Here is a 15,668-nt window from a genome sequence, read left to right on the forward strand (position 1 = left end):
TAATGAGTCTTACATAAATAAAAACAATGTGTATGTGTGAACATATGTATATAAATAACTGTTTTTTTAAAAACAGTGAAGCGGTTAATGTGTGAGGTTTTTTATTATTTTTCTCGGATACTTTGAATTTATTTTGCAAAATCTTATTTGAAAAACACTGAATTATAGAGTGATATAATCAGTGCTGTAGTCGTAAAATTCGCAGAGGGTATACCGTAGCGTATTTTTTGTACAATATCGTATACCCTATATTTACATTCATATTTACAGCCAAATTTACATCTATATTTATTATTATTGAATGCTGGCTACTTGCACCGAAAGCAAAAAAACATCTAATATTATTTACCAAAATGTATTTTATTTTTTGTCTGATGATAGAATATTTTGATTTAACTAGATACGCTATTTTTTAAATGTAGCAGAGGGTATATGGCGTATATACCATTCACTACAGCCCTAGATATAATTCATATTATTTATCTAATGCGAACTGTTAAAAAAATGTTCAATTTGTCAGATGTTTTGACATATTCGAACGAAAAAATCCGCAGCTTTATCAGGATTATTATGTAACGAATTGGACCTTCGTCAGAATTGGATGTTTGTAGTGGGCAGGTCGCAATGCAAAATTGGACAGAACCCAACTACCGAGATCAATGAAGCCCGGTGGTCGAATTTCGACTATGAAAAATACTATCAGAGGAGAGTTATTAGAAGGAATTATAGGATTTTGTTGTCGATGAGCTAGGAGATAAGGATCGCTTTGTCTTAAACTAAATCGATAAGGCTGATACCATTGAATCAACAAGACAGGACTAAAAATGCTTTACAGTACCGCAAAATGTACTCATATGAATGTCGAGCGAAAGGAGCGGTCAATGAGTAACATTCTTTATACCGCTCTACATGACAAACGATGTGCATTAATCGTAATGTACATACAATACGTAACACGTAAAAAAGAGTAACGTAACGCGAACACGGCACTGCAAGGTTACCGAAAACGAATAACGATCGCCAGTGAGTCAGTAGTGTCATCGAAAGTTGGAATTAATGTCTTGCGCAAAAACGTACGTTTACCTACGTTGGAAAACTGCGTTAAAATTGTCGCAGATCATGCGATTCTTCGCTCTAGCGTGCGCGTAGTTCACTAGCACGCCATTAACGCGGTGCAATATACCTGTCTGTTGTTTTCATCGAGCGACATTCGCTCAGTGAGAGATTCTTCTGATAGAGGCTGATGGACATGGGCGGCTATACCGCCCACTAATCGCGTGGCAAAACAAATCACTTTCTCTCTTTGATGAATAATAATTGTTACGTTTTTCCATTGTAGCTGCTACAAATATAACGATACAAATAGAATTTATAAAATCAAACATCAGTGATTATTTATTTTTTTGATAATTACTATAAATTTAAAAGATGAAAAAAATCATAAAATATATAATATTTTATTCAAATTGCGACTTGTCTACACATTTTTATCTGTTTTTAGCATTTCTTGATTGCATGAAAAGAGGACAAATTAATATACATTTTAAAGAAAACTTCTATGTAACACCTTATTCTTACTGTGCGTTTTTAAATTGTTTTATGTAACTGCATTGCATAATGGATTTTATGTCTATTTTTTATTTATCCAGATTGTTTTCGTTTTTCAGTGTAATTGATTTTTATTTTATTTATTTAATTCCGTATGAGTAAAAAATAAATATAATACGTATACATTTAAAAAAATATAATAGGTACACTTAAAATATTTATTATTAAATTTTAAAAGTAGAAATAATAAAAATAAGAAGCAGAGTGAAATGAGAAAAATAACAATTATATAATGATATGATATATGTATGTATAATTTATCGACTTAATTTTATTTAGTTAAAATTGCATAATTAATTAAAAAAATATTTTTTAATTCCTTTGCAATTATTTCTAGTTGATTTTGGTAAATCATTAAAGATTTAAAATGTAATCTATTTTAAAGAATAGATTTATGTTACTAAAAATATAATACATTCTGTAACACTTCAGCAATTAATATAATTATTATTTATATTATGATTTTCATCAGTAATTCATGAATAACTATTTAAAACAGGGCTGTGGAGTCGTTGGAAATTTTTGCCTACTCTAACTTTGTTTTAAGTGTACCTTATATATTTTTACAACTTTTAATGTATCAAATTGTAACTGCAAAAATGAGTTAATTCGTACTCATGAGGAATTACGCAAATAAATAAAAAACTTGCTCTTAAAAAACATATTTTAATAATGCGAAAGATTTATTGGACTTTTGATCTAATTTAGATGAATAAAGAGAATACTGGTGAGTGTTTTAATAAAATGACGTGACAATCGAAGAATAACAAAAACAACTAATAAACCAGCAGAATTTTTCTTCTGTAAAAAATAATTAATTTAGCCGACGAAATGAATATAATATTTTATAACCAACTGGAGAACAGACTAAATATCTATTTTATAAATATATATTTTTGCTCAAAATTAAGCCAACATCAACGGAAAGCGTGCGGATATTTTTACCGACAAAAAAATTATCTGATTTGTCTCTTAAGTGGCATTGGTCTTTCTAAAAACTAGTTTTGCCAAAAAAAAAAATTTTTATATATCGTTGTAATTATAAATAATAATGATATATAACAAAAAAATATTCCTTTTAGTAATATTTATTTAATGAATTATTATGTAATATTTTTTACATACATATGTACATATATCTTTAAATCACTAATGTAATTAATAATAATCAAATCCTTCAAAAATAATAAGTCGAATAAACGCTTTGATTTAAGCACTTGTAAATTCACTTGTTGCAAGACTAACGAAAACAAAACAAATGTACCGGTAAAACAGCTAGAATAGCATAATCGGATATTTATCAATAAATAAATTTTAGTCTCACCACAAATCATATAGAATGGGCAAAGGATTCTCCGCAATTCGCGATAAATTTGACCTTTCGCCGAATCTTACATATTCGAACCTTTTCGAAAATTTAAAATAAGAAAAAGCAGCCGCTTTTACTTCGACCGTCTGACTTGGTCCAGCCAAGTAGTCATCTTAAACCTTCAAGACTTTAACTTGATATTAGAGACGGCTTAAAGACTATTACGACGCAGCATCACGAAAATCAACAACATAACAATAATTTATTGTACAAATTATATGACCGTATTGTATGTCGAGGGCAGGCAACGAGTCTCATTACTATTACCACTCACAAACAATCATATATTTTGTAATTACTTGATCAACGATCCATATGAATTACATGGTTTGATCATAGCTCGTTTTGTGCTACAATATCTAAATTTTCTACATTATAATAAATATCTCGATCGACAAATAATGGGACAAAATCGCTAGTTACGTATTTATGGCAATATATGTCACTAAGCTCTATACAACGACATTGAAATGTTCTTTGATATTTTATTTTATTTGAGTGAAGCCGTTAATCTCCTTCGCAATGTGCGATGAATACACAAAATACAGAATAGTTTGCACGACGATTAATCACTTTCGTGACTTCTTTGAAAGTACGTCGTCGCGGTGGCGCGAGTTTAAAAATATTTCTGTAAATGAAAAAAAAATTTGACAACACCTGCGCTCGACTTATTTCTGTATTCAAGTCCAAAGATACATTTCACACCCACGAAGATGCATAAGCACAGAACGTCATGAACTCATGAGAATTCTAACATAATACATACCATACAAAGGTTTATTTTTAATCAAATTCTATTGTGCATGCATAATAGCGTCATATGTGTTGAACACTCTTGCGCAAAGCGAAATATTCATTCATGAGAATATCACCTCATTTACCTAATATTACCTCGGATTACGAAGAAGACATAAACTGGGGCATAATGTATGGATTACAAGTAATAATTAAATTTTTAATCAAAAATTTATCGTGAAGTAATTTTATATGAATTACATAATTTTTAATCGAAATGCAAATTTTCGAAGTGAAGATTTTTACAAAAAAAGGTCAACATTTTATGATCCCCTGTGTAGTTAGAGGACTTATTATTCGCCCACAATTCTTTAATCTTCATTGAATACATTTAAAAATATATATTTATTTTTGCATTTTTTTTGACCATTAATATAGCATTTTATGGACTGTTAACATATGATCAAAGGCACTAATGAATCATTTTTAAATTACGTTGAAACAATTGTTTTATTTTTTTTATTAATAATGAGATAAGATTTTTCAAAATTAAATTTATAATATTTTTGTAAAAAAACATTAGCGACTGTTGACTCCAAGTATATTTTATGATAGGTTAGCGGAAGTTGACAGGAAGTTAAAAAACAACTTATTACGTACTTGTTAAGCCGGGACCTTAACTTTACCGTATTCCCTTTTCATGCTTTCCTTTGAATTAATTATATATAGATGTATATTAAGAAGAACCGTGCACGTGCACTTGTGCTATGATATGAAAAAAAAATATTAATAAAATAAATTATAATTAAATACCCTTTTAAGGATCGGGCTCATAATTTTAAATTAATTGAAAAAATATAAGGAAATTGTCGTAAAATATAAATTAAAACTATACTGTTGATGTGATTATTCAATAGTTATTGTGCAAAAGATTAATCGAATTAGAAATAAATATTTACTATTTTATCAGCGTTATAAATGTTTACGACTCGAAATTATTTTTTTAGCATGAAAAATAATTCAACAATATTATACAACTCGAAAAATTTGCAATTAGGCAAAATTTATATTATCTCTATTTCGTTGTTTTATTATGTATAAATTATGTTCGTGAAATAATTACACAACAGCGATAAGATTTAAGATTTCATGCCCACGTAATTTATATTATTTTATCTCAAAACACGCACCGGTCCTTGAACTGTATCCGTCAAATATCGCAATCTCCGAATTGAATACTGCTACATATTTTTTATAGCAAATTATTGTTCTCAATCGTAGTGTAACGCAATACACAAACTGACAAAAAAGTAAGTGTTTAACGATTGAAATGCATACGAGTGAAACTCCTATTGTTTCTGCGAAAGCATTAAAGTTATTATGCGCATATGAGTAGAAAGTAATGAAATTATGTTAGAGTACATTTTTTCATGTATAAATGGCGTGTGACAGGAGAAAGCAACAGACAAAATAGTACAAGGACAAAGACATACGCGTATACAAAATAGAAATTTAATGTTGACAGGCGAAATATTGTATATATACTTACATATAAATTTTATTTTTAATAGGATAAAATATGTAAAAAAACCTCAAACTATGTATGCAATAATCCTGAACTTTAAAAACCATTTTATTATTGTATTACAGATTATTACATCAGATAGTATATGTATTATATGTACATAAATATTTATCTATTATATTATATAAAATATTTTTCTAAATATATAAAAAGCAAGTATACAATAAAATCCCATGATTTATGGAAATATATACGAACTGTTTACCTTTAGATTGACTAGCAATGGCGTTCCAAACTGTTTATTTAGCGAAGCGAATTTGCCAGTTTAATTTAATATTTCTAGATAAACTAAAATATTCTAGCGATCATTTGTAGGCCTTATTTGTTTATGCGATTAATTGGCGCGGCGGTAAACTGCTAGCGATTAATTGTTGGCGGTGATTTGCGGGCGATAAATTTTACTGGCCTCACTCCAAACAAACAAATTTCTAATTATTTAGCTACCTCAAAAAAGCTGTCTTTGACGACATATGCCAAAATTGGGACAATGTTTTTATCTAGATTGTTTTCTTATTTAAGTAATATTTTCAACGAATTGCTTTTTATATGAAACGATTCGTTAAAACAGTACATCTACAACCGATATATGTTCAATTCCTTTATATCGTACATTCGGTAATTAAAATTTTTATTGGTACACATATGGTAGCATTTCAATTTGTTGGAGTATATGCATATTACACAAAACACTTTTTTTAATATTATTTTTTGCTTTTTTAAATATAAAGTTAATTCCGTTATGAAAATATAAAATATATGTTTATAGCATATTTATATATTTAAGTAGACATTTAAGTTAATCTGTTCAGCGTCAACTATGAGGAGCTGGGCCGATTCATTATTTGTAATTTTTAGTATTCCATATATTTTTTTTCGAGAATTTCTGGAAGAAATTCTGAATTTCATTTCTTGAGAAATCAGCAAATTTCTCGATAAATTTCAAAGGCTATTTTACTCAAAATTAAATTTGTACGAATTAATTTATTTTACGAATTATTAATTTTTTTTTACGAATTGCGAATTAATAATTTTATTTGACAAATTACGAAATTTTCTTGTACGAATTAATTATTAATGTTTTGCAACTGCTGCATTTTTTATACCGCTGCATAAGAAAGGGTGAGTCCGTGACAAATATGTATTTGAAATATGCATGCTTTAATATAGGTTGGTCTTAGAAGATTGTTTACGACTACTACTCTAATTGGCCTTATCTTTGCTTTAGTAATCTGAAAGAGATTCGTCTTACAGATTAATGGAGATAAAATTCAAAATAATTGAATCGACGGGCAAGAGAACAAGCGGCTTAGAGTGCTTGTTTGATACCTTGTTGTTGATTAAACCAACATCGACACATAACACAAGAAACTTTTCCACTGCCGAAAATTTCATAAAATAACAGGGGTGGACGATTCCACTTTAGACGGTGTGTACGTGCTTTTTTTAAAGTTATTTTTAGAATAATGTGTGATAATGTACATATGTACTAATATGTTTTCATAAATCATGTGTTTTACCATTTTTCAAGTCGATTTATATTATAATTACTATGAATAATATCATTTACATGCTTAAATATTGCCAAAAAAATATTGCAAAAATAAAAACAGTAGAAATTTTACATATAATATAAAAGTATATATGTCTGTACCTAAATTCCTAAACAGGTTAGCCCAATGCGTCACGGTGGTCAAACTATATATACAATAATATCACATATATTTTTTTTATCATTTTTTCGAGAATTCTCAAATAAATCGTGAAATAAATATAAGAATTATCATTTCTCAAGAATAAAAAACAACGAGAAACCAGAATGCCTAATTGTGACGCATTGTGTGTAAGGTCATGATGGTCGTATTTTAATAAATACATATTTTGATAAGATAATAAAATATATATAATAACGTTTTAAGCGAAAATCACAACAATGAAATTTTAAAAACATCTAAGCTAAACATTAGTTATTAAGAAAAAAAAATCTATACCAATAATAATATTCAAAATTAATTGAAATATGAAAAATTATGTTTTGATTAAATTCCTAAATATAAATATAACGCCAAATTAAAAACTAAACAGCCTTAATTAATAATTGAAAAGTAACTTATGCTATTGTTTGTTATTTTAAAACAATATTAATATTAGTTTTAATATAATTGACAAGCTTTCGTAATGATGATTCAAGTCAAGTAAGTATAAAGTGACTATGTTCCGCGCTTGGTTGTTCGTCCCGCTTTAAACATCGTCCCGGAAAGTGTCCCGCATTTTAGAAAATTTCCGAGATGATTCGTTTTTTTAGCTCCCGCGGCATCCCTATATGAACATAAAATTCCGAGATTTCGTATTCCAATCTAGCAAATATATCTAGTAAGTATACATATAAGAACAATTTATTTTTAAAATGGAAGGTTTGGAACGCTCTGATATATGGAATGGCAAAATTTAAATTGTGTTTAAAAAGTCGTTATTTTTAAATTTGATCATAATCGTACAAAATATGAGCATTTTATTCCTTCCATAAACATATTATAAATAACATTATGCAATCTTAATTTAAAATAGAGCAACAATTTAGCAGTGAAGGCCAAGAAAAAAGAAGTATATTAACAGATTCACAATGCGACGGATAGGTAAAAATAACGAGATTTGGCACAAAGTAAAGTTATCTATGTAGCTATCAAAGCTTTTGATTAAAGACAGTACATGTATTATATTTATCTATAAACGAGCAATGTCAAATATTATATTTTTTATATTTTTCTTATTACTTATATCGGGAAAATTATAAAACGTATACAATCAAATCAACGTTTTTTAATGTTATCATAACAGTACATAATTTGAGCATCTCATTATACGATAATTATATTGAGCGTTCGTATTTTAAATTGAATAATAATTTAGTAGTTAATGCCAACGAAAAATAAGCAATAACAGTTAAAAAATCGAGCATATCTCAAGCTTCGTTTTTAAATGTTATCATAATCGAACAAAATATGAGCATCTCATTTCTTCGATAATTATGTTGTGCAATTCAAATTTAATAAACGAATAATAAAAAGAAGAAGAATAATCAGATTTCCAATGCGACGGACAGGTAATAAGAGTTCAAATATCGGGCATATCCGACGTCTATATATTTCGATCTAGAACGATTCGGGGACCCGGGAGCATCGGTACAAGCGTCGCAGATTACACAACGTAAACAAATCGATACGAATACGACATATAATATAATTACAATCGCATCCGACGGGAAAAAATAACGGGGAAAGGGAGAGGTGAGAGATTCGCGATTCGGCCGAAGGGTCAACGTCTCTTACCTTCTTTGTGTCGCCGTCCACCGGGACTCGGTCGTCTTTGTTGCACAAATCGAAAAGGCTGCGCTCCCGACCTGACCGAAGGCACTGCACAAACACAAACGGCGACACTGCGATCACGTCATAACAGACGGAGGCGCGAAAGACAAACGCTCTCTGTGAGATATTTACAGTTAACGGCGAGCTAAAGCGCCGACCTACCGCGCGCGCGCATCAAACAACAACTGCCAGCTGTTGTCGCTGACAGACTGAAACGAAGCCAGTGGCGATCGAAACAGCGCACCTGGCGACCGAATCGAAAACTAATTCATTTTTAATATGGCCACCTTGTCGATAGATGTGACCATCATTTAAAAATATTCATTGAACGTAATAGTTGCTAATTAAACTAATAACAAAAAAACTTTAAATTATAAAATATGTAAAAAATATATACTCAGCTTGTATTAAATTACTATAAGATTCATAATTGAGTGTAAAACAAGACTTTTATTAATAATAATATGTATATAAATGAATGCAAAGATGATAAATTAATGCAAATATAAAATGAAGAATTAAAGTAAAAAAGGGCCCCTCCGGGATTTGAACCCGGGACCTCCTGCACCCAAAGCAGGAATCATACCCCTAGACCAAGAGGCCACTCGAACTGAGTAGCGCATTTTATGTGTTAATAAATAAAAAGAAACTCAAAAAAAATGTAACTACCTATAATAGAAAGTTAGATGTATTTATTCATTAGATAATTATTCAATAGCTTATCTTAATTCCTAATCAAATACCACCCCTCCTTTAGCGTTTAAGAATTGAATATAGGTATTGTACATTAATATATTGATTTTGAGATGTAGCAAAAGGTATTGTTTAAAACGTAAAATAAAAAACAGCACAAAAATGTTGAGAATCCATGTCAAGATGAACTTCATGTAATATAACAAACAATATTGATCTTATGACTGATTTAGAAGCTATATAAATAGCCAGAAGAAAAACATAAATATGTAGTATGTTCAGGCAAATATTGAAGCAATTGAGACAGCGTCCAAGTTGAACATTATACCAACATTTGTAGACGAGCAAACTTTGGTCAAATCACACCAAAAATACTTATATTATATTTATATTTAATGTCAATAACTAGTAATATATTTGATTTCGGTCTAGTCTCATTACTTATGTAGTAGTTGTTGATTTTATTTTTCACGTTGTAACGCATTGGGCTAGCGCCTGTTAAGACGGCTAATGCAGCGGAAGATTTACAATAAATATATATTCATATTAAAAACGCTTTTTTTTAATGCGTCATAATGACATTTATAATATTTACACTAATATTTTATACACATACGGTAATATTCAAATAGACGTCATAATGCACATATTCTTACTTCAAATAAACACGAAAATACTGCATAAAACTTAAAATAAAACGATGGTAGCGCATATCTATAAGAGATTTACATTATTTTTCATAATTTTATTAGCTCTTCTTTACAGTCGCCCTTCGCCCAAGACCTCCTGGTATCTGGCAAGCTAGCTAAAATTATATGCATTTCATTTTCAAGAGCTGACGGTCAAAAATAAGCGGTCAAATATTCGCCACTTGCGAATCTGAAAGTCACCGAGTATCGACGGATTGTCGACACCGCCCCTCTTCCGATATGCGATGAATTGTAGCGGCAACGCAGCCTACAAAAAGGCACTAGAGTAAAGATATGACACGCATTCTTAGATATATCTGAGAAATTTTCTCTGAATTCTTTCTAACCAAAATAAATTTTTGCTTCTATGGGATAGTATGTAGCGACCACACTACATACTATCTCATAATTTACGTCGAAAGAAACATTCCTGGTTAAAACACCTCTGCCGGAGAAAGAGAGCCATATATCAATGTGTGAATGTACTTTTGTTATGCGAATACTTTCAGATTATCAGCTTATAATACATTTTAAAGTTTTCAATGCCCTCATATAACGTTTCAATAAAGAAGAGGAATAGCAGCGGACCTAAATTAGAACCCTGCGGTAATCTAAAACGAGCGAAATACTCGTCGGTGTATATATTAGCTCATATATTGATTCGAAAAATTTTAGTTACCTGTGACAATTTTTTCGAATGCATTTTGAACTTTTTATCACCACCATCAATTTTTTTTGCAACCATCGAGAAGTAAAACAGGTTAATGACAGTGAAAACCACGATGCTGGTCTACTAGAGACTGCTGAGAGTGATAATGAATAGTTTTTAATACATAATTTGTTGTTGATATTTGTGAATCGTAAATCTTCACGGATCAGAAAAGAATAAATTTATACATATTAGGTAAAAGGGAATAAACGAAGTTGAAATGTAATTTGATGGCCAACTGAATTTTTTTTTATTTATAAATTATAGAATAAGATATTAGATATGGTTTGTGTATGTTTTTACTTACTTAAAATTTGAGTCTCATGTTTCAAATGCATCATGCAAAAAGTTGAGTTCAGAAATATTAGGGGATTGTCTGGTAAATACATAAATAATAATAATTTCCTTTGAATTATATTTTAATTTATATAAATGTCTATATTACTGAATCCGTTACTGTTGATTTTAACATATACAATTTTTCTATGACAACCACATTATTGATCAAATAAGTATTATTATGTGGTTCTATTATATCCATTCAAAGAATCATTCATTTCCCCTAAAAAACATGAAACTATGTAAATTTCATTTGAGATATCATCCTCCTGGAATCCTGTTAGAATACGTTCAATCCGGAGTTAAGAAAATCAAGACATTGGATTTGCTTAATTTATCTGCAAAGTAGGTAAATATATTATGGGTTATGTAATATCATTATTCTTTATTATTTGCATTTACTTTGTACAGTTCTGATACTCAATTAATAGCTTATGAGATATGCCAAAAAGAAGACTTAATAACTCCCAACGTGGTTATACAATTGAAGGATTGTTTAAATACGTTACGGAAGAAATTGCAAGATGAACATCCTCCAGGAAGACGATTTTACATTTATAAAACTCTCCAAAGTCACCTGTTACCGTTGACTAATGTTTCATTCTGCAAAAGTGGTAAAAGGTATATATTAGTATATTATACTGAATAATAATATTATGATATTTATATATTCAATAAATGTTTTAAGATGTCTTACCGGAAGCTACGATAGAACATGTAAAGTTTGGAATATTGAAACTGGAATCGAAGAGCATACACTTATAGGGCATAAGAACGTTGTATATTCCGTTGGATATAACTTTCCATTATGTGATAAAATCGTTACTGGATCATTTGATAAGACAGCTAAAATATGGGATTCTACTTCAGGAGAATGTTTGCTAACGTTAGGCGGACACAATGCAGAAGTTGTAGCTACTTGTTTTTCTCCCAGTGGGGACTTAGTCGGAACTGCATCAATGGATCATGTCGCTAGAATATTCCATACGACGACTGGCCAAGAGGTTTTATCTCTAACCGGACACGATGCAGAAGTAATAGCATTGAATTTTAATAATGTGTCAGAGCAACAATTGATCACGGGTTCGTTTGATGGAACTATAGCAATATGGGACGTTAGGATTAAAGAGTGAGTATTTATCTATATAATTTAAAAATATAAGTATCAACGCTTAATATTTTATAGTCGTATTATAACATTGCGAGGCCACAATGGAGGGATATCAAATTGTGTATACAATTGGAATTGTAACGTAATTGGAAGCGGTTCATTAGATAAAACGGCACGTATATGGGATACGAGAAATTATAAGTGTTTAACGGTGCTAGACAAACACACGGATGAGGTACAGTTGAATGAAATGAAATAAAACATTGTATATGACTTAATATTGAATTTCGTTGTAGGTTTTGGATGTAGCATTTGATTGGTGTGGCCAAAGATTAGCTACTGTATCGGCAGACTGTTCTTCAATTATTCATGATGTTAAAATGAAATGTGAAGATATTGTACTGACTGGTCATTCGGAAGAAATATCCAAAGTAATGGAAGTCATAATACTATGTCTTACTAATATAATGTATTTTTAATTAATATTTTACAGGTGTGTTTTAGTCCTGGTGGTGCTTTTGTATTAACGGCTTCAGCGGATCACTCTGCAAGAATTTGGGATTCGTACACAGGAAAATGTGTTCAGGTTTGGTTTTAAAATATAATTTGCTTTTTAAATGAAAGTACATTTTAACGTAAGGATTTATTTATTTAGGTTCTAGCAGGGCACCGAGGAGAAGTTTTTTCTTGTGCTTTTAATTATATTGGAGATGCTATTGTAACGGCCTCAAAAGATAATACATGTCGGGTATGGAGATGATATGATTGGTTCTTAGCACATAAGTAGTATATTATATTAAATTGTAAGAATATGTGATGTAGAATATACATATATAACAAAGCTCAATATAATGAAAATATATCCCCAAATAAAATATAATTTATCTTAAATAGCAAAAAAAATATATTATTTTGTAATAAATGAAAAATAAAATACTTTCATAATAAATATATTTGATATTTTATTACTTAAAATTTGTTCACATTAAATCTTAAAATTATATAAGTAGGTATATATTTGTTTGGAAAAGGTAAAATATTTTTTAAAGCTAGGCATAGATGTCTCTGAATTAGTTTTTAATTTTCATTTAGTTACAAAATCTTTGATACGAATATTAATTAAATTATATAATCATAATTTACAATAATACACATTAAATAAAAATAATAAAATACTTAGGTAATTTATTCTGTGTTCTAATTGCAAATTGCAGAGCAATAAGTTGTCACCACTTTTTTTATTTTTTTTATGATGGCAGCTCTGGGCGGCCATTTTCTGTGCTCACTTTATTTAATTTATAAATTATTTTAGCTTAGGGTTATAAATTAATAATAACGCCTGACAATTATATATTCTATTATTTTTTATCATTCTTACATACATACTATGTCAAAATCATAAAAAAGAATATTTTTTTCTCAATCTGCCATGTCATTTTCTTTAATTGGTTTGTAGTTGATATAACATGTTATTATAAAAACTGTTTTTAAATTGGCCGTAGTACTGCATTACGTAGTCTCCAAGTCGTATTGAAAGATCGGGTTGAATTCTTGGGAGTTTGTGTGGCTGCTGCAGCTGGATCTGTTTGGATGACCGAAGTGAAGTTGCTGCTTTCTCTTGTTTCTAAAGGTCGTCTCGGTCGATTCAGCGTAGTTTTGTTGTGGCGAGTTCGGTTGAGTTTTCGTTCATAAGTCGAAAGCAGAGTGATACTTCCGACTAAAATGTTGTTTTATAAAAAAATCAGAATTGGGGGGAGTACAACATCCTTTCCAGTTTACAATAGTTTGATTTTGGGTAGAACCAGATTTTTTGTTATTGTAAATCTTATAAGACGGTATTACTGCATAATGGTGATTCAATAATAGTAAACAATGTCATTCTATGGAATGTTTGTAAGAGACAAAAATAAATCAATTCATATTATGGGTCTCTAAATTGATGTAGTCTCTCGGTTCTAATTTGGTCGCACCGATTACGGGTCGTCACGACAAATAATCAGATGTTTTATAATTGAAAGCTGGAATTAAAGATCATGAATATCTATAAATTTATGCTGCGACTCAAAAAAGGCTAATTTTCCCGAGCATATATAACCCGGAACAAATCTAAAAAGTTTATTTTATGTATTGTAAAAATTTTCGGTCTTGTCGAGAGGATGGTCTTCATAATGAGCAATATAAGTTTTGTTCTGTTAAACAGATATAGACCTACGGCTATTCGTTAAAAAAATAACGGGAGCAATAAATATGAGACGTTGATAATATTATAGGCAAACTCATGTTTTGAGATATTGGAATTTAAACTAATTAATTGTTTTCACAATAATTAATGGATATGTTGTGGTATAAGAAATTATGCGTTTCGTGTTAAATTTACCATTTTACTGTCTTAGTTAACTGCATTTCATATTTTATTGTAAATCAAATAATTAATTTTATTCATCCTGGTATTCTAAATGTATTTCAATACTTGACTATGTACAATATCTTTAGTTTCTTGTCTTCAGGTATTGCAGTAGTACGTAGTCGTTCGTCAGCACGTCGCTGTCCAGTTTCTTCAGTGACCTCATTGCACGTTTTGCAGTAGCACGTAATCGTCAGCACATCGCTGTTCAACTCGACTTTCAACTTTCAATTGAAAATTTGAAAAAAGCACAGTTGATATAGAATTGACAGCCAGAATGACATGTGAAAATGTCACATCACTACTGTTCATGGTTTGAGACAAGTTAAGTACGCCTTTAAAATTATAATATTTTAAGTGGTTTTATATCAAATGACAGATATTTATTATCGAAAAATTTATCTCTCGTATACTTATATATTTCTATTTACATTAGAAGTAACATTAATTTCAGTTATAAATATTTAGGTAAATAGTGTAGAATAAAACATATCTAAATACTAAATATATTCTACTGTGATATCTTACGCCGATAATACTATTTAGATTAATTTTCTCTGCTTTTGCTTTAAAGCAGTTTAGGCATCGTCGTTTCCGTAGTTATAAGCCATATAAATATCGTTTACAAAAAAAAAAATGTACGGAATCAAAAAAAAAAAAATCGATACTGCCGGTATTTCATTTTGTTATACCGGTAGTATCGAAGGTCGATTTTTGCTACAATACCGGTATTGCGAACCCTACTCACGCGTCACTAATTACTGTTGCAAAATTATATGAATTAGGATTAAAATTTTGCCTCATCCTCCATTTACCCATGACGTTTCTATTTTTAAGCATAGTTATAGTAATATTATATAAGCCTTTGACGAATTTACACCTTTTAAAATGTATAAAAAAATGGTTTGTTCAGTGTAAAATTGTTTGAAAAGACTATTTCTATAAATGGAGCATATTTTGATTAATAAAGTGTAACTAAATTATTATAACGTTTTATATCCTATTAAAATAATCGGCCATTTCATAGGAAACAACCTAATAAAATTAAATGTTTCCCTTCAAGG

The 15,668-nt window shown here is 29.7% G+C and overlaps 2 protein-coding genes and 1 non-coding gene across 3 annotated transcripts in view; 1 reads left to right on the plus strand and 2 right to left on the minus strand.

The window, feature by feature from the left end:
- The window catches only part of Oatp30B (Organic anion transporting polypeptide 30B), a 94,857-nt gene extending 85,987 nt beyond the window's left edge, over positions 1-8,870 (minus strand). Inside the window, exon 1 of the mRNA XM_088205078.1 lies at positions 8,624-8,870. The gene's annotated coding sequence lies outside the window, so the exon portion shown is untranslated. The remainder of the gene's footprint in view (positions 1-8,623) is intronic.
- A 320-nt stretch (positions 8,871-9,190) lies between these two features.
- TRNAP-UGG (transfer RNA proline (anticodon UGG)) lies at positions 9,191-9,262 on the minus strand. The gene has a single exon. It is a non-coding gene; the product is annotated as a tRNA-Pro (tRNA).
- A 2,059-nt stretch (positions 9,263-11,321) lies between these two features.
- LOC148237448 (uncharacterized) lies at positions 11,322-12,960 on the plus strand. Its single transcript, XM_088206154.1, has 7 exons — positions 11,322-11,434; positions 11,501-11,710; positions 11,778-12,218; positions 12,276-12,435; positions 12,497-12,631; positions 12,694-12,786; positions 12,856-12,960. Exons 1-7 carry the CDS (start codon positions 11,322-11,324, stop codon positions 12,958-12,960), a joined length of 1,257 nt encoding a protein of 418 aa, XP_088062280.1.
- Positions 12,961-15,668: the final 2,708 nt, after the last annotated feature.

Source organism: Plectrocnemia conspersa, unplaced genomic scaffold (assembly GCF_051122295.1).
Source record: "Plectrocnemia conspersa isolate PC_06_02 unplaced genomic scaffold, ASM5112229v1 ptg000002l, whole genome shotgun sequence".
Classification (NCBI taxonomy): Eukaryota; Metazoa; Arthropoda; class Insecta; order Trichoptera; family Polycentropodidae; genus Plectrocnemia; species Plectrocnemia conspersa.